We start from the raw sequence: 20,498 nt of genomic DNA, 5'->3' as shown, positions 1-20,498 counted from the left end.
GAGTAACTTACGTCCTGTCCCCTTTCCTCCATACTGTATGAGCGATTACAACCGATTATAGCCCCACGGCGGAGAGGAGATCCTCCTCAAGCAAATAGGTTCCTGAGAACCGCCTGTCCAAAAGCCGCATCAGATCTAGAGCCGGCATCCAAACAGTAATGCTTGCAGAAAGCCGAGGGAGAGGCCCAAGTAGCCGCCCTGCTTATGACTTGCCAAGGGACATGGTGCTGGAATGCGATGGCCGTTGCCTTGGCCCGGACTGCGTGGGCATGCATGTTGGCCGGGAGCGGTTTGTGCTGGCCCCCATACGCTTCTTTGATGGCAGAGACCATCCAGCGGGATATGGAAGCCTTAGAGGCCCGATAGCCTGGTCTTGAGCCTCCAAAAATGACAAACAGGGCGTCTGATTTACAGAAGCCCTTGGTCCTGTCCAAGTAGAATTTTAGGGCACGCCTGACATCCAGGCAGTGTAGCACTCTTTGTGCTTCGTCCTTAGGATCGGGAAAAAACATAGGCAGGACTATTTCCTCGTTCAGGTGGAAAGCAGAAGCAACCTTGGGCAGAAATGCCGGTGCGTCCGCATGACTACCATGTCCTTGTGAAAGGTGGTATATGGTTCAGAGGCGACCAGCGCCGGATGACTACCTTGTCCTTGTGAAAGGTGGTATATGGTTCAGAGGCGACCAGCGCCTGAATCTCGCCGACTACGAGCCGAGTTAAGGCCGACTAGTACGGCCGTCTTGATGGTGACCTGCCTGATGTCCACGGACGCCATTGGCTCGAATGGTTTGTGCGCGAGTGTGCCCAAGACTATGTTAAGGTCCCACACAGGGTGCAGTCTCTTGACGGGCGGGTAGAGCCTAGCAAGACCAGTCAAATGTTTCTTGACAAGAGGGTTGGAGGAGACAATGCCCCCCCCCCCCCGGAGTTCTTGTAAGCCCCAATGGCTGCAAGGTATGTGCTGCAGGTGTCCACCTGTACGCCTGAATGAGCGAGGTGCGCCGAAAAGGAGAGAACATTGTCCAAAGGGCATGCCAAGGGGTCAATACTCTTGGGAGTCTGCCTAGTGGCAGAATCTGGTACATTTGCTTTTGTACTTGGCACTGGTGGCTTGCTCCTGGCACCCTGTATGATCTCCAGATTGGCCTGTGAGAGGCTAAGGTGCCCAAGCGTTACCTGCTCAGGTACCACGCTGTGAGGGCTAGTTTCCCTGGCGCAGGGTGGATGACTCTGCCCCCCTGCTGCGCCAGAAGATGTGCTGGGTCTGTCTGAAGGTGAATCGGGGGCACCTCCGAGAGGCTGAGTAGCTCCGAAAACCATGGCCTGGTCAGCCACCATGGAGCTATCAGAATGATGAGGAGTCAGCGAGACTCCTTGATTTTGCAAATTACTCTGTGGATCAGAGGAGTGGGCAGAAAGGCATAGGCTTTCATGCCGGTCCACTGGAGGTGAAATGCGTCGCCCAGAGAGCCAGGGCCCTGACCTTGCCAGGATGCGAACTGGGAACACTTCTTGTTATGCCAGGTGGCGAAGAGATCTACCTGTTGAAGATCTCCTGAATAACAAGGTCGTTTAGCTGCCACTCGTAATTGTCCGCTCCCAGCCTGCTGAGCCTGTCCCCTTCCAGGTTGGATTCCCCCAAGAGGTGGACTGCGAGAGGTAAATGTCATTTCCAGGGCCCACTCCCACATGCTGATCGCCAGTCTGCACAGAGGAGGGGATCTAGTGCCTCCCTGTTTTTGACGTATTACATGCTGGTTGAGTGGTCTGTCTGAATGAGGACAACCTTGCCTCTGAGAAGTGGTAGGAATGGTCTGAGCGCTAGCCAGATGGCGTTAAGCTCTAACCAACTGAGGTGGTATTCCTGCTCCTGTCGAGTCCAGGTGCCGTGGACCGAAAGATAATACAGGGTGGCTCCCCAGCCCTTGAGTGAGGAGTCTGTGGTGATGGTGGCCTGAGGAGAGGACGGCCAGAAGGGCTTACCCGTCCATAGGTTGCAGTCCATGGACCACCATGTTCGGTCCAGGTGGAGAGATGAAGGAACATTGATGATCTCAGATTGCGAGCCCCGCTCCCGATTCCATGAGGCCGCGAAGTGAATCTAAATCCTCCTCATCCTTAGACTTGTGTGCGGCACGGCTAATGGGACCGCTGCCAGTAGAGCCAGGAGATATTGGTACCACCATGCAGACGTCACTTCTCTGCTGAGCAAGTGGGTGGTGGCCCTCTTGATGGCCGAGATTTTGTCCTCCAACGGGAAGACCTTCTCGGAGCATGTGTCCCAGATGAGTCCCAGGAATGTCAGGCTGCGTAGGCTGCAGCTGGGACTTCTTGAGATTAAGCGAGAAACCCAGATCGTGCAGTGTCTTCATAAGCCTGGAACGGTGGAGAACTGCTTCCGGAGATGTAGCCCTGACGAGCCAGTCGTCGAGGTATGGGTAGATGTGGAGGCCCTGCGCTCTGAGGAGGGCCGCCACAGCATTCATGAGTCTGATAAAGACCCTGGGGGCCGAGTTGAGGCCAAATGGAAGGACTTTGTATTGATAATGGTAGCCCATGATCCTGAACCGTAGGAAGGAACGATGGGACTGCCAAATCTGGACATGTAGGTACACTCCTTTCAGGTTCAGGGAGCACATCCAGTCTCCCTTGTCCAATGATTCCGCTATAAAAGCTGGCGTAACCATCTTGAATTTTTGCAGGGGTAGGGAGAGCTTGAGGATGGAAAGGTCCAGCACAACTCTCAGGCCCGCCTGTTTCTTCTTCTGAATGGCGAAAATCCTGGAGTAAATGCCAAAGCCTCGCTGGGAGGCTGGGACTTCCTCCACTGCCCGACTCTCTACAAGTGACCGGATCTCTGCCAAAAGAGTTGCTGTCCCAACCTGTGGGAGTGGAGGGGAGGAGGGAGGAGAGGCTGGGATAGGAAGGCAGTACCCAGTGGATACTAAAGAGAGGATCCAGGGGTCCGTGAAATTCTGGCACCAGAAATTTGCATGGAGAGCAAGCCTGCCCCCCACCAGAGACACGTGGACCCAAAGGGACGCGTCATGCCTTCTTTCCCTCGAAGGCTGATGCTGAGGAGGGGGACTGGAAAAAGCCCTTACTCCCCCCTGTCCCCCTTTTTTGTTGTTTGCGCCGGCTCTGAGATGGCGAGCGCTCCGGCTGCTTGGATCTGCATTCCTGGAAGTCGCAGAACCCTCCATATGTACGACCCTTTTCCGAGTGCTGCTGAGATTGGTTGTACAATTTGGGCAGAATGGATAAAGACGGACGTTTGTGAGCTGTTTTTCTTTTTGTCCAGCTCCTCGTCCGTAGAGGAGTGGAAAAGCCGCCCCCCCCCCCCCCGGTCCCCTCGAACGTAGATCTAGAATGCGCTCCTGGACATCCGGGTTGAATTTTGTTGCCCAGAGCCAGGCTGTTCTTTTCATGTCTGTGGCAATACAGATGGTGGCCACTGTGGATTCCATGACGTCATGCGCCACCAGCTTGGCTTCAGCTAGCCCCGCCTTAAAGCGTGATTGGCACTGGGTGGGGAGTTCCTGGAGGAAGTCCGCAATTTCCCGCCATAACCCTTGTTTGGCGGCAGCCAGCATGGCTTCTGCGTTGGCCTGACGAAAGTGCAAGGATGTGTTGGGAGTAGATTTTCTTGCCAAACGCCTCCAAGATCTTCTACTCCTTGCCTAGCAGCGCCGCTGAGGACGACTGAGGCTTGGAGTACAGTGATGCCGCAGCAATCACTGAGGAGTGTGGTTGAGGATGGGCCGAGAGCAAGAGTGTATCCCCCTCCATCTGCCTGTACTTGGCGTCCAGGCGTCGATTGACCGGCTGGGCCGAGTGGGGTTTAAGCCAGCCCTTCTTGGCCAGGGAGACTACATCGGTCTACATAGCAATCCTCGATTTGGCAGGGGGACGTCGCGTGACGACTTCAGCCAGAACCCCCTCTGCCAGCTGCTCGACCTCAGGTCGAGGGAGGCCCAGGTACACAGAGGGCATGGGTGTCTGAAGTTGGGAAGAGCCCGTTGCAGGATGGACACCTGCTGAACCCAGTAGAAGTAGACATGCGCCGGGGAGGAGCGTGATGCCTGAGGATAGAGTACCTGAATGATAGATTAGATAAAAAAGACAAAGAAGAAGCATCTGCGCGTGGAATAACATGGCCAAAGCCAAATCCAGGAGCGCTGGTGAATTCGGCCCCGTCGATGCGGAAAAAGGGACTGGGGTGTGGCGCCGGAGGGCAGAGTCATGGCAGCGCATGCTCCCTGGGCCGCACCCCCGCACGCCTATAAATTTAAAGGGGAAGAAGGTTTTTTTCTGGTGAAAAAGGTTCCGTCTTCTGTCCCTTGGAAGGGACACCCATACAGCATGGAGGAAAGGGGACGGTACGTAAGAGTACTAGCTAGAAGCGTAGTGTTGATGACGATTCTGGTTTGGTGTGCTGCTGAGGAGGCAACCTTTCTGCCTAAAGTATAGATTTCCTTGCTTTCTTTGTCTGGCAGGGCCTCAGCAGATGCCATGGGAACCTGCCCTTTGTCTGGTAGTGCTAACCACCAATGAATCAGGTTTATGCTGACCCCTAACATACAGAGGGTCAGTTGGCACCGGCCTGAATAGTTTTTTAATTCTGTGGTTGACCGCCCTTGTGGGACTAGGCGCAAATGCGTCTGTGTACAGACCGCAGGAACAGAATAAACTGCGTGGTAGACCATTCGTCTCCCAGAATGTGTTCCACAAAGTCTTTGTCGACTTGTGCCTCTAAGATTTTACAGCCTGTGTGCTTCGAGAACAGAGGCATCGACATTTTTGATGACCTTGCTTTAAGCAGGGTAGCACTGACATGTTTCAGGATTGACTTCTGCATTTTCGACATTTGCTTGGGGGCCGCTGATGCGCCTTTTGCCGCCTGTTTTTTGGCACACCCAAGGTGGGCATTTTTGTGTGCTGTGTGCGTTGTCCAAACCGACCTTTGGGTTTTGTTTTGGAGGCCTGTCATGAGGGGAAAGCATACGCGATGGCCCAGAGGACAGGGAAGAACGAGAGGCTCTCTCTGTGGACACCGCGTGGGCTTCGACACTCGTCAATACTGTCGCAAGTCAGCCACAGGTTATGTGTTTAGTGTTCTTGGGCTTGTTTGTGCTCTGGCCGCCGGGTGTCTTCTCCGTCACAGAGACACCGGCCTGCCTATTGGCGTCGGGGGCCCGCACATGGGGTTCCGACGAACCCAGTCTGCTTCAGCGTCTCGAAGGACCCCAATTCTGCCTTCGCTGGAGTCTTCCATCACGTCGATGGAGGTCACGGCCTGCATTGCATGAGCTGCCCAGCGTTTGGTGCGTCGATCACAGTTTTAAGATGATAAAGTTTGATCCCTCGGGAGACAGTAATTGTACGCTCAGTGCGTGCCCCTCCACAGGAATTATCGGTGGCAGGTAGGGCAAAATTTAAAGGGGAGTTTTGTCCATTATTTTTTACAAGGGCAGCTTTGCGAGAAAAAGGGAAAAGTGATGGCAGACTATGCACGCTCCAAAGAGATAAGCATGAAGAACCTCCCCCAATCTATCCCTACTGCAAGGTCCAAAAGAGGCCCGTGTAGGATGTGTCTGGTCATTGATCAGTCAAGTAGTCGATGATGAGGTTGTCCGTCAAAAGCCAGTGAGCAGTCTGTTGGCCGTGCGGCAAAAGCGAACAATAAGGAAAGAAAGAATAATCTTTAGTAAACTTTCAACTAATTAAAGGCAGCCTGGAAAAGAACTCTGCAACTTGCGTCAGACTACGATGGCGGAAAGAAACAATCTCAGGGACCTCGACGCATGAAGGACCATGGGTACAGTACACGTCACACTAGGGATAGTATTACTAACACGCCCTGTCGACGTACGGCTTTGTGTTTCGAAAACAAATCTTGTAATGCTCTGCGACTACCACTAGATGTCGGGCTATGCAGAGCATGTGCTCTAAGCAGATCCACAAGCTCCAGAAATATATAGAATTGTTTATTTATAACGTGCTTCGCTTAATACCCAGATGTTTCTAAGCGCGGACCCGGGGATCGAACATGTGTTGCTCCGCGTCGTCTTGCTTCTAAGGCGAGTGTGTTGCCCCTGAGCTATCCTCCGGAGACACTCTTGACCGGATCAGTGGACTTGTACGCCCGAGACCTCCAATTCACTTAATAAATAACATCAAGTATCAACATGGGGTGGGGACCGGACAATTGCTTCCTGGAACATGCAGGGGTTTACATTTAATAATTGTGAAATTACCTTCTTAAATTTGGATGTATTGTGTTTACAGGAGACATGGATGTTGTTTGATGGTTTTAGTTCCTATCTTAACCCTGCCTACAAGTGAGCTGGTGGGGGGGGGCGCGAAAGAGACCCTCAGCGGGACACTTCACCTTGATGAAAAAAGTAACGGCATTGACGGTTCTGTCATCTTGGAATTCAAATGCCTTCATCCGAGGAACTTTGTTGTTACCTGACCAAGGTACCGTTTTTATTAGGGAGAATTCTCATAAATGGCTAAATTCCCTTACCTAATGAGTCCCTCAGCAGCTTTGCTGGATTTCTAGGATTTATTTTTTTCACCTGGTAAGAGTGTGAGCCTTTTTCCCACTTTTACAATGTGTTTTGCTGTGTGTTTGTTTTTCCCATTTGTGTGATCTTGGGCTCTGGAGCCTCACCTACTCCAAGAGCACCATTTATGTGTGTTACACAGCACCTTCAGTACAGTAACAAAGGTTTGTCTTTTAGACTTCCCTCTGACTCCATTTTTCTGGGACTGACTACTGTCTCTGAGAAACATGTAACGTTGCCATTAACTTTATGTAGTCTTTAAATTACAGACCCAGTACACCCCATCTTACATGGCGTATTGGAAAGGATTAATTCTTATCGATTTTTGTCTGTGACTCGTGGAGCACTGTTTTGCTCCCTTTACATCAATACTTGGCTGGTGGCAGTGTTAACTACCCTAACCTTTCTACCGCGCTTATCTTACATAACCATGGTATTGTTTTAGGCTATCATATTAGCTTCAAACATAAACCTGCATGACCAAATACATTTTATTTTGGCTCTGGCTGGGTTTAGTCGCCATTTCTTTTTGTTAAAGTCTTTCTCGTCTTCTTCTCTGCGTGCCAAACCAGGGTAGATTCCTTTGATCGCCGTCTTTTCGTGGGCTTCTGCACCGAAGCCCTCCTTAAGGCGCCTGAAAGTCTTGGTAGGCAGGATGTGAGTGAGGGGTCTTCGGACCCCTGCCATGGGTTCCCTTGGTAACCCAAGTCACACTCCTATCTGATTGGCTAAGGGGACTGTCCTTGCCAGGACAGCCACCCTGCTGTGTGATTGACAGCCAGACTCTTATGAATGGGGGAAAACTGCATAAAAAGCAGGTCTTGGACTGGAAAGGCAGGTTTGCCACTGGAATGCAAGAACCAATGAGGAACTGACGGAAGAGGACCCCTTCAACGACTGAACCGCACGGTGAAGCCCTGCTGCAGGTCCGAATCGTCCGAATCCGCTGACAGAGAAGATCCTCCAGGAAACTTCTTCCCGTGAGCTGGTGGGACCAACCAGTTCACCCAAACTTCAAGCCAGGACCCCTCCTCTGGTCGAATTCGCTGTACAGAGCTGCAGTGGGCCGGATAGCCAGGAAAGTCGGACCCTGCTTGGGTTTTAAGGAGCGCACCTTTTATTCGTTGCTTTGCTCAGCTGCTGGTTTCTTCCCTGGGTAGTGCAGGACCCTCCAGTTTTCCTACTTCGTGTCAGACAGTCGCTTCAGGAACCGTGCGCCTGCAGGAACTACCAGGAACGTCCGCCTCAGGTACAGCTTCCCCTCAGTTTTAAGGTACTGTGCAAACCCGGTTGCTTGTTTCGTTCAGCCGCGGGGAAAGTGTGTGAAATCTTTCTCGAATCCGAGGGCTTGTCCTTCTCTTCTCTTTGAACTAACTTTTCTACCACCCAACCTCGTCTGAAATCCGTGGCACAAACTTTACCGCAAACTACCCTGAACCATGTCATCTTGAGCAAAAGACTTTTGTCCTTTTGACTTTGGCCCTAAGACTTTTCTAGCTGATTCTATTACTGTAGTTCCTCTTGTTCTATTGCCCTGAGTACTTACCGGTTGATTCAATTTCTATTAACTTTGTCTTTCCCTCCCTTTTAAATTGCCGGAGTGCCATTTTGCTTCCACTTCATTTTATGAGCTTAACTTGTCTGGGATTTAAGGGAAGTGATGTGGTGTATTAAGAGTGGGATTTTTAAACTGCTTATAATGGTTTAATGTTATACAACTGAAGAGTGAAATAAATGTATATTCTTTTACTTGAAAACCTTGAGTCCGTGTTTGCCTGAATCATAGTAATTGCTGTCCTTTGTGTAACTATTGGACACTGCTCACTTACTCTTGAGATAAGTCTGGCTGCTCAGCCACTGCTACCACTTTAACTGTGTAGTACAGGCTTGTACCAAAGGTGGATTTGTACTGTCCCTTGTAGTCTTAATTGTGTGTGGTGTTCCCAAAGGGTACTGCATATAATTCTGCCTAACACCGTTTACAAAGTGCAATGGGTTCTAGCGTTACTTTATACTGGAACCCTGATGCAATAATGTCTAATCACTTTGTGGACTCGGTTATGGAGATTGTTGACAAGTACGTTCGTCAAAAAAAATCCTCCTTTTGTAATTATATGTGGTGACTTAAACATTCCATGTCTTGATAAAAGAAGTCATTTTTTTTTTTAAAAACAACGTTATTTTATTTGGTTGCAATCATGGGGTGAGTAGTACAGCATTACATGTATGGCATTTGTCAATTACTTAAAAGAACAAATTGTGAAGGACCCTTCCCTTCCCTTGGGAGAGTTGCCACCCCTCTGCCCTGACTTCCCTAAATCTTGACTGGACCAGGCCTGGGAGTGCCCCCTTTAGTTGTTGTCCTCTACGAACAGGATTGGTGGCCGTGGTTTGTGCTGTAAAGTCTAGATCATATTCCAGGATTGGGGCACACACGTCTGAATCAATGCACTGGACCTTCTTTGGCCGATGTGACCTTCTCTGCTACCAGGATTTCCCATATTCTGACCCCACCATAGGGATATTATTGGGCCCCTCAGGGGTTTTCCAAGTGCAGGCGATCGTGATCCTTCCTGCAAGGAGAAGCTGAGTGATATGTTTGGCTGTTGTCCCCGATTTTGGGTAAACACCCCAAAATGGGGTGCCCAGGAGGAACATTTGTTTTGTTTTGGGAGTTTGACCTGGGTGATGGCCTGAATCGCAGAGTACTTACTCCCAGAAAGCCTGAGCGACGGGTCAGTCCCACCACATGTGCAGGTAAGCGCCTTGCGGCCCACGCTTTCGACAACCATGTTTGTCCGAGTCGTGGATGCTGTGGAGCTGTAATGGGAGTTATGATATGATAGGTTTATAACGCGCTTAATACCCAGAGGTTTCTAAGCGCGGACCCGGGGATCTAACGCAGTGGTCCGTGTCTTGCTTCCAAGGTGAGCATGTTGCCCCTGAGCTATCTTCCCAAGAAAGAGTACCAACAGAGAAGTAATTTAAGGGCACATTCTTTGTTCGTGACACAATCAAGGAGTAGCTGCTTCTTGTCCAGATGTCCACCCAAGTGTGGTCATCGATCGGTTTTCCCATAGTGTCATTTATCGGGCAGAGGGCCATCATGTCATCCTGTAGAAACTTGTATAGTTTGGACGTGTTCCCACCCCAGTTAGTCCCCCTGGCAAAGTGAGTTCAATCGGACCGTGGTTCTGTGTGGCTCTTTGTCGAACTAGAAGGTGCATGTACCAGTGACAAAATTGGGCATAGGAGAATCTGTCCATCTCGGCCAATTGAAATGTCCCCTTGCAGCTCTCAAATGTACGCGGCTGACCGTTTTCAAATAGATGTGCCAAGGTTTGTAACCCTCCCCTCGACTTGTTCTCAAATTACGTGGGGTGCATGCCTGGAGTGAAAATCGGATTGTGAAAGATCAAGGTGTTCGGGCCCAAGACACTCGGGATGCCTTTAGAGTTCATCGCCCAGTCCCACATTTTCACGGTGAATTTTGTGGAGGAGAGAATGCCTGACCAGAATTTCCAAGCAGGTTGGGGGGTGTACAGGAGGGAGCCAAGAGGCAGCGGCAGCCTTGATTGTTCAATATCCACCCATTTCAGGGGTCTGCTGGGGAGAGACACGCCATGGAATCGTGCCAGTTGTGAAGCGACACAGTATGTGCTTAACTTCGGAACCCCCAACTCTCTTAAACTAGCGCTGCCCATCATTACCCTTTCAGGAATCCTGTCTTTCTTTCCCTTCCATATGAACCGTAGCATTTTCTGCTGTAGTCTGAGGAGGCATGGGCCAGGGGGTGGTGGGGGCTGTGTGATTGGGACGGGCAGAGTGGAGCAGAAGTAGAGGAACTGCGGGACAAGCTTAATTTTACAGGGCATAATCCCCCCTCATTAGCAAGATCTCTTGGGCGGCCCACCTCTTAAGGTCCATCTCCAGTTCTTTAACACTTCTTATATAGGAAATGTATTAAATTGGTAACACCACAACTCTACCAGATTTTGCTTGACAATAACACGAGGGGGAGACCTCTCACTCCTGGAGCAATGGAAAATGAGATGTTTGGGCATTCTCTACCACACAAGAAACAGAGAAATCCGGGCCTGGATACGAGAAAGGGATAGCAACAAGATTGTATCTTGACAGAGCAATCAAGAAACAACCAAGTTACATGCAAACCTAAGACATGAAATTAGGGCATATAATCGTCTGCCGAGATACCTAAACAAATTTCTGAGTCAGTTATATCGATATCAGTTTCTGAGATTCTTTTTGAATATATATTTCCCACAAAGCAAACTTTAGAGGCGCACAACCAAGTGGTAAATAACCTAATCTTCAGATTCTGTAGTGTCGATTGGTTAGTTGAAATATTGAACCACATTGTTTTATCATGTACGGGGCTGACTAGGCCGAGAACTAGATACTCGGGAAGTTTTACTGAAGAAAAGCAAACCTACACGAAAGAAGAATGGTGTTCTACGTTCTTGATGGGTGTTAAGTTTGCATACATTTTTTTATTGATTTTTTAAAAGAGATTTATTAACTTTGTTGTGAATGAAATGTTGATGGATTTTAAAGACTTGAATGTAATTCAGATGTATTTTACATAATTGATGGAAATGTATATTGTCGGTGTTGTATTTGTGTTGTCTTTTGAGGATTTTATAGGTAAAGCTTTGTAATAAACTGCATATCATAGTAAACATTTTTAAAAATCTTGAGTTCTGCAATGTAACGTTTCTTAGGAAAACAAAATTGACAGTAGCCACTAGCTCCCTAGTAGAATGGGCCCTTGGTCTGCCTGAGAAGAGACTTGTCCGACACCAGCTGATGGGGATCTACCTTCGTTGTAGATGATACTATCCATATGCCCTATGTGATGTTGGAAATGCATTGGAGGGACAGGGCCTCCCTCTCCTTCTGTAGTCCTTTTTCGTGTATGTTCTGTGTTATTTTCTGCACAGGAGTCCATGTGGGACTCCTGGCAGTGCAGCTCATCCTCTTTTTGGTTTGGTGTGCAGACCCTTGGGATACCCTTATGGCACCCATGGGTGGGGGTACAACCCTGTACCCCTAGTGTGTTTTTGGGCACCTGTGTGTGGCCACAGAGCAGGGTATGGGCTGGTGACAGCGCCATGCTGAATTCGACAGGTGCTCTGAGTATCCTCCAATTTGGGATACCCAGGCGCCCTGCCATTGGAATCAATTGATTCCTGATAGAAGACAAGATGGCCCCTGTGGCCTCTTGCTTTCTATTGCCTGTTACCTTGGTTTTCCCAAAGTCCTGGGAAGCCCTGACTCTGTTCCTTCCCCCCCGACTGGTTGTTGGGTGGCAGTTCCATATATGGTATTGTGGGGATGTCCAGGCCAGACTGGCTGGAGCCTTCCCATGGCTACACCCTTGGGGTGGGACCATGGAGTGTATGACCAATCTGCACTTCTTGTTATGGGTGTCTAGTTTCTGGTATGACACACAAAGACAGACAGCCCTGCCCGAAACTGGTATGAATGCAGTGTGGAATGGCTGGGTACTTGTCGCAATACACATTCCTTGTTGCGAGTGTCTGAGAGGGAGGAGAATGGCCTGAATGCCCGGTGAGCGCGATTGGATGCCTGCCTGCTGAATGCCCTTCTGAGTGATTGGTTGCCTGAGTGTGACCCAGCAGAATGAATGAGAGTCCAAACAGTATATCTGGGGATCTCTCACTGCTAGAAATCGCTCAGAAGCTGAAGTCGAAACTGATGCTTGATCTCGACTGTTGAGCCCGAAGAAGGTGGTTGACTGCTGTTACCTTCACCGCAATCTGAAAGCTGCTGTGATGTCGAGACTGATCCAAGAGAGGATCAGTTAGGAGACCTCTTGCCGAGTTACGAGGGACCATCGTGCACCGCTAACCTACGCTGACGCGCCCTGGAAGCCAGCCTTCGAAAGACTGCCGAGGAGAACGAAGAGAAGTACCGGACAGCTGTACACCGTTGTCGACCAGGGTTCGCAGCTGGAGGCCCATCGAAGCAGTGTTGCCCAGAAGCGGAACCACTTGGCGCTGAGCCGCCGACGACCGGAGCCAAAACTCGCATTGATTAAGACACTTTACATTCAAGGACGCTCTCGCCAGCACCGCCGACCGCTTTGTCCCGTCAGAGAAAGGCGAAGCTGCCGACGCGCCGAGGAGCATCTGCCAGTGGGTTTCCCACCACCCGAAGACTGCAGAGACGCTGACGACTCAATGCCCTTGCTGGGCCAAAGTTCTTCAGTGACTCTTTGCGGCAACGAACTATCACCGTGAGGGTCACCATACGCGTCTTCCTCGCAGGACGTACCCGATTGATAGTCGACGAGCACCGCCAGGCCCGAAGCTGCTGCCTCAACCTCTTTGTTCATCATTTCTTCGTGGCATCTCGACGATGCGTGGCTCCTGGCTTAAAGGGAGCCGCTCAAGAAGGATCAGTTGACGAGCCGACGTTAAACTCTGCTATTCTAGGTACATTGGGGTGTAGAGCTGTTATAGAAGGAAATAAGACTCAAACTATATATGGATGGGGCTCGTAGTATATCTTTATTTACAGGTTGCCCAGGTGGGGGCTAGGCGGGATCCTCACACAGAACAGTGTCTAGGTAACAGGGCCAGTATTCGGCCTATTGTTTTAACCAATCTGCTTTCCTCCTATGTCTATTGTTGGTTCACTTTATTACCGATTTGTATGATATTTGAACTGAGTACAGTTGATGCATTTTAATGGAATCAAGAGTAATTCTGGTACCACATTGAGAATGTGTATATTTACTATTTTAGAATTGTCAGAGCACAAAGTGTGTTACTGTATGTGTACATAATCAAAGACTTATTTATATAAAAACTGCTTTCACTAACAGTGTGTGGACATTTCTTTGTGGGTGCTTGGGGACTACACTGTACTTAAGAACCAGCCCGCATCACCTCCTGAGAGCTTAAGCCTCGATTTCTCGTCCATTGCTACCAACAATAGAGAATCTTGGCTGGGGTTCTCTGTGCTTCGACTCTGCCATTTAGTGAGCAGGAGTACAGATAAACCCCACCTCCAGTCTTTACACCGTACAATCAATATGCCCATGCTCATTTCCAGACTGGGAACTGTGAGAAACCTTAGGGTATTCTCACTCCTACTCCCCTTGGATCTTCTGTGCAGGTGGCCTGGGAAAGGCCATCGCTCTTGGATCTTGACCCTGGGGGTGGAGAAGCGAGGGAGGATCACCTATTCAGGCTAGGCACGGTATTTCCCATATCCCTTCCAAAGGAAACCCTCTATTCCAAAGACAGTAATGGGATAGTGTTATCCGTGTTCCATTGATAAAGGAAATGGTATGGGATAGCATCAGTCCAGCTGTACCAGAAAAAGGGCAAATCGGATTAAATATGAGTTGGGTGAGTAATGGTATCCCCCATTGATGACAAACCTAACCCTCCCCTGACCTTCATGGGTTATTTAAAGTCAGTCCCCCTCAGTTTTCAACACATGACTTGATTTTACTGGGACGATGAACAGGCGACTAGAAGTAATGCACACCAACATGCACCACTTTGGTACTGAGACGAGGAAGAGGGCCCCAGAAGAGTACCATTGTAAAGATCAGGCATGTCTCGCTAACAAGCCTAACGTGTGCGAAAGAGAAAGAGAAACAGAAAGAGAGACTGACAGGAGCCGTACAAGTCATAGAAGCACACCAAGGACAAGAGCAGCAGAGGGCCCGGGCGAGTGTGAAGTTGGAGCAGGAGCTCCGTGGAGCAGAGGTGAGGAACCGGAAGGAGACCAAATACAGGGTTATCCTTCATTCCAATTAAGGGACTGCTCGTACTCCTATGGCGACGCAAGAGTGAATCCCCCTGGATGGAAGTCGTCAGGTTTGGGGCTTGTGCGATGCAGAAGAATCCTTGCAAGTGAGTCAATGAGTTTTTCAAAGCGAGAAACCTGGTGTTACTGTAACCACAACCTTCAGGAAGTGAAATGGATTTTGTCAATGAGGCCCGGGGCTGATATAAAGTAGCAGAGTGGTTGTGTGCCTTGTTAAAGTAAAAAGAACGTTTCTGAAAGCCTCCGAAAGTTACAAATCCCTCCTTTATGAACTAATTAAGATTGTTGAAGTGGTCGCGTACATGAAAGGAATGTTTATCAAAGTATTCAACAACAAAATGAAAGTACTGAAAGCAACTTATATCGAATACCGAATTAGTGTACATTGAATACCGAAGTGTAAAGGAAGTGCAAATTGAATACCGAACTCATGGGGAAGTTTGACATTAAAACAACTAAATGCTGAATGCATGCTGCACACCAAATGAACTCAGAAAAGAATCTATATTGAATATCGAACTAGAAGGGGAATTTAACAGTGAAGCAAACACGTAAAATGCTGAATACCAACTGTATGTAGCGCAACAAACTAACTCAAACCTTGAAGCTGAATACAATTAAGCCTCATTATACTGTATTAAACCATGAAATATAATTAATCATCATTGAATGATTGTTGCACTATGTGTGACACATGATGGCAGAGACGCGCAGCAGCCAAAGAGAAACCAGAGGAGCCCAAAAAGCACACCCTAAATCCCGAGAAGAAATAAAAGGAAGCAAGTGAAAGTAACTTTATGTACAGGAGCAAGTTCCAAGGAGCCTGTGTGAGATCTTGAAGTCTTGGGGAAGGAAACCATGAGACTTGACAAGTGTCTTGGGATCTCAAGACCCTTGTTGTTTGGATTGTTGGGTTTGAAACTTGGGGAAGGGTACCCCAGGACTCACTTTGAATTAGAGACATTGAAGTCTTGGGCAAGGTAACCCTCAGCATTTTTCCACAAATAAGATTTGTTAGCAAGGAGATAATTTCTTGTCTCAATACTAGTTTTCAGCTCTGCATTCTAAGAGTACATAGTGGACCAGCAGGGGTCTTGCGTTGAACGGTGGAACATCCTACCTAAAAAAATCCGCCAGTAAGTGAACCACCTGGCGTTCAAGAAATCGATCAAGAGTTAGCTCTTAAACCAATCAACTTGAAAGAACAGCAACCAAACAAAATCTATGCAACAGATATCCTTCCAAACTGGACAACATGCTGAAAAGGACAAGGGATTCAGTGATTAGCGCAAATGTCCTATTGTGACAGCATCCCCCTTTCATCCAGCTAGTGAGGAGCATTTATGCCCAGCTCCTTGCTGCTGAATATGAATAGGTGGCATCTGGAAACATAATACCTCAATAAAAGATTCTATAGACCTACAAATCGGACTACTCTTAGAATCTTGACTACCTCACTAGACTACCTCTGTTGTGGAATATCCAGCCAATTTGCAGACCCTTTCTGCGCAACATTTAACCACACTGGAATCTCCAGAAGACATCTACAACTAAAAGCCAGGAAGAGGCAATACACCAATCCCTCTACCTTCTCCCACCTTTCTCAGTCCTCAACACTGATTTTACTAAAAATAAAATGCAACTTTACACTTCACTCATTCACAACAGATGACCCTACCAAGTCTAGGGTACTTAACAGACTCCTACCATAACCATAGATCAACAGCCACTAACTAAATTAATGCTTCGCAACACAGGGTCAGCCCTTATGGCTAACCTCTGCCCAGCCATACCCATCCCCAAAGAGGGTTATGGGGACTTCTTTCCTGCAGCCATCAACACTACAGGGTTTTCTGCATCAGCCTGTCTCACTATTCGACTAACACCCCGCCTCGAACCCAACTTTCTTACAGAGCCATGCTCAGCGAGGCCAGCATTTTTGGCAGAGTGCTACATAAGACCACACATGCGTGCACAGACACCACACATGGACATACACAGATTAAGGTGTCCAGGACAACCATAATCAAGGCCAAACTAGATTTTATTCAAACACATACTTTTTAAGGCTCTGCAATGAGGCTATAGAGTTCTTTTGTCCCAAACAAAGAATGTACACATACAAAATGTCTGGGGTATAGGACGTTTAAAAGGAATTGAGTCACTTTGATCATAAGTGGCAACCAAGACGGTAAAAAAACGAGTTCTGCAGCCAAAAGTAAATTATATAATCGCTACGAGCCTACTTTCGGGGAGAGAAGTCACTGAGTGGCAAAATGAGGTCCTCTGCAAGCACCACTGCCCAGGCAGCCATAAAGGCTACTATGGGCAGCACATCAGAAAGGATTTTCAGCTACAGGGAGGCAGACCCCACACCAAGGAGAATATCGAACTGAGGCCTGAACCCAGAGGCAGAGCATAGAACATTTAAACATACAACCCGCAACCTACAGAGGGCAACAAAGGGAGATGTCTAGAGATTTAAAAATGTAATTGCCACTTCAATGCTTTTCCTTTTTCTAGAACACAGATTAAAGCTTTAACCGGGCATTGCATCTTGGATGCCAATGACTAGTCCTTATTTAACCAATTAGATATTCTTAATGGGGTAGTTTGTTTTGTGATAACTGGCGTTGTAGATGGCAGTATCTCAACTACACTAGTACATTGTACCTTGAATGTCTCATCAGTGCAAAAATGACCACTGGGAATACAAAAAACAAACTGGTGTATAGGGGGGCAATCGCTAGCAACAAACACTCAATTCAGAAAGAATGTCCTTCTCTAGGAAGAAGTTCTTTCTGGAAGAACGCTGGATGTGAAGAAAAGATTATTCCAGAACTTATCTTCTGCTGGTATCTTTTGGCACATATTATGGTGAAGTAATACCTGGGTTTTGAAGGGGCTTGAACAACCTGCTCGTCTTCGGATGATGTGGATCCCTCCTTTTCATCGCTGCTTTCGCATTCAACATCTGGGGGATTTCCAATCATCTCAGCAGCACGGGACTTCTAACAGGTAGAGAAATCATCTGTAATTAGGATGGTGACCGAAGTCGAAGGATGCGCACAACCAATTGTGGTAGGGCATAAACAAATAATAGTACTTGCAGTTAGGACATACATAATTGAACTTTATTTAGAGACCAGGCCTTAAAACATATTTAAGGGATTACATAAAAGATTAGAACATCTTTACATTAACTGAAATATTTAACATTTACAATGTTAACTTAGTACCAATACATTTAGTTAGCAAACCTTGCTGATTTATAAATGGACTCTTGGCATGAGCAAGAGAGCGAATTACACCAAGAATGTCTTTATCAAGATTAGTAATCTCATCTGACCACAAATCGGCAAGAGTGCCAAACTTTATAACCCCCCATCCTGGGCTATCATTATGGTTGGTACAGAGACAGCGTGGGTGGTCCAATTATCAATTAGGACAAAAGCTATCCAAGTGCTTCTCCCCAATTTTAATTTCTTTGGTGGCTGCGAGGAGTCGGACACACGTTTCCCCATGTTTTTGGTTAAGGACTAAATGAAAATAAAAGGGATGGGGGAAAAGGCCTCTCTGACCCTGCTCTAGAAGAATTTCCTTACCTAAACAAAAACTAAGGTGTCTGTTGTCAGGATGTCAAAAACAAAATGTTCCCAAGTCCGATGTTCTATTCTGACCCTCACACTAAAGAAACTTCACTCTGAAGTGTATTTAACCTGGAGTGGTTTGAAAAAAAAGTGTTCATAAAGGAAGTATAAAGGATTCAAACAAAAGTTTCCCCAAGGAGAACTTTCTTGGTTCCAGAGGGTAGCTCCCTTCCCGTCGTCTTCTTTACTCCTTCAGACTTTCATACACCATAGTTCTTCGGGCCTCTCTTGGCCAAGTACAACACTTGTACATAAAACTTATTTAACAATCCTATTCAATTGCCTTGTATACCCCCCTGCCTGTTGTACACACTTGAAATTGCCGGGTGTACTCTGCCACCAGGACTTTGGATTCACTCCACACACATGCGACTGCTTGTGTACTCTCCTGCCACACTTCTGTTCATTTGGGTTTCTCACCCATTCCCATAGTTCTTGGTATACAGTATTCAATAACGTATCCTCTCGATATATTATCCTCCTATTTTCTTCGTATTGACACTGTGTACATTTACACATCAGAAAGGAGTTACTTTGTGACTCAAATTCCTTTCTTTTAATATGTCCATCTCTTTGTCCTTTAAGTAACTTTCAATTGTTTGCGCCTTTCGGAGGACTCACTGGTTTCTGTAGGCGTTGATTTTGTCTCTCGCGGTCGGCCTGTGTGAAGGCATCATGAAGTAGACACAGACAACTGAGTAGAGTTTTGGGACACAAACTTTTATTAACCAAAATGTGGGGTTGGAAAAAGGCCTAACTTGCCCTATGCTAAGGTGGGATTTCCCTACCTAAATGAAACTAATGATAGTCTGTGTCAGGAGGACCAAAGTAAATGTCTGTCTGTTTCACAAACCTAAACTTGCCCTCACATCTAACTGTATATAATGTGTAGGGATGTCCGCATCAAATGAGAAGTGTTCAAATAAAAGTTCAGAACTTCTTCCAGATCTTGGATGGAAAAAGGGCTCCCTTCCCCAAGGTTCAAATAGTTCACGTTATCAGATAGAGGTTCCTTCCCCATGCTTTAAAGAGTCTCAAGGTTCTCAAATAAAATAATCTTCCAGATCTCTCAATGTATCAAATAACACCAATTCCTGGGACACTCCCCAGCTCTTCTGCTTTAGTCACCTTTTACAAAATTATAGAATTCAGTACACATATCTTCTTTGGATCAATCACAAAAGTGGCTTTTCCTTATGTGGATGCACTTGGTATAGGCGCAATTGTCGGAGCACACGGTCCACCCATTACATGTCACGCAACCAATACATCTTATATGCATTATGCCACAGTTTCAGCTTTTCAATGAGGCTTCACTTAATTTTCATTCACATATCCTTGATACTTTATTATATCTTGCTTTATCACCATTCCCTTGTAGCTCTTGCATACAAAGACCAGTATAAGCTTCCCAGTACACTCTCCCGCTAGGAAACGTATCCACTGTTTCTTGACTCTTGGCAATGCCAGTTTGTCTCTTGACAATGTTCATTACCAACATTAATTTCTTCCTTTCAATATTAACTTGCGTCTTTGAAAAGATGTTCACTTGATTATTGGCAATGCCCCTTTACCCCTTGAAAATTTTCATTACAATCATTCATTCCATTCACTGATAACCTGGCTTTCAAGAATGCCCACTTCACTATTAGCAATATCTTTTTGCCTCCAACAGTTCCTTGTCCTCTGGCTTCGGACCTTTATTTGTTATGCACTTTCCCCGTTTTGGCTGTTTATTCGGCATGCCTTCTGGGCAGACACACCGATTTCCAGTCGCATGTCGATCAGCTTCTGTATGGCACTGGCAATCCTCCTTTGGCTCTCTGCGTCTTGCGCCACCTTTCCACGGCCTCAGGCACCTCCTCAAAGGAACTCGCTTCACCCTGCTGCCTTCCCTGGAGCACCGATAAGCACTGTCCTCGCGAGCTCGAATCCCGCTGTGTTCCCAAAGAAAAACGCAAGTCTCAAACTTGAAATTGTGTCCTCGTTTTAAAGTTCCCGGCATCCTTTACGATGTCAGAAAGATTAGACCACCAAGTGTCAAACCAACAGTCTTTCTTCCGTGTTTGATGCATCTTCCTTGTCTCAGTATCAAAGTCATGCCCCTGTGTGAGTCATTATAGGGAGGATGTATGGCTCTGTTGTGTCTCTTCCTCGTCCCAGTACCTGATTGAGGTCTACTGGGAAATGAAGTATGGGAAAGATATTGAAGGGACTGATAGTAAGCTACAAAGGTCTGGGGGATATTAGGTTTATTGTAAAAGGGGGGATACCATGTCTCACCCAAGGGTGCCTCATCTCCACTCCCCCAGGTCTCCTCCACCCAGATGATCCTCACTCATATATCCACCCCCAGGGTCAGGATCCAAAAGAGATGCCTTTGCCATGCCACCTAGAAGGAGGATATACTGGTGAAAAAAGTGACACCCTCAGATTCTTCACACTTAGCAAG

At 47.5% G+C, this 20,498-nt stretch overlaps 1 protein-coding gene across 1 annotated transcript in view; it reads right to left on the bottom strand.

Moving 5' to 3' along the window:
* SRPRA (SRP receptor subunit alpha) overlaps positions 1-20,498 on the bottom strand; it is a 644,254-nt gene that overhangs the window by 306,861 nt on the left and 316,895 nt on the right. Inside the window, exon 7 of the mRNA XM_069614204.1 lies at positions 17,286-17,407. Coding sequence (XP_069470305.1) covers positions 17,286-17,407 — 122 coding nt within the window. The remainder of the gene's footprint in view (positions 1-17,285; positions 17,408-20,498) is intronic.

The sequence above is a fragment of the Ambystoma mexicanum genome, chromosome 9 (assembly GCF_040938575.1).
Source record: "Ambystoma mexicanum isolate Mex_15411 chromosome 9, UKY_AmexF1_1, whole genome shotgun sequence".
In the NCBI taxonomy this organism is placed as follows: Eukaryota; Metazoa; Chordata; class Amphibia; order Caudata; family Ambystomatidae; genus Ambystoma; species Ambystoma mexicanum.
Note: the sequence above shows the minus strand (reverse complement) of the source record. Positions and strands in the feature narration are given on the sequence as shown.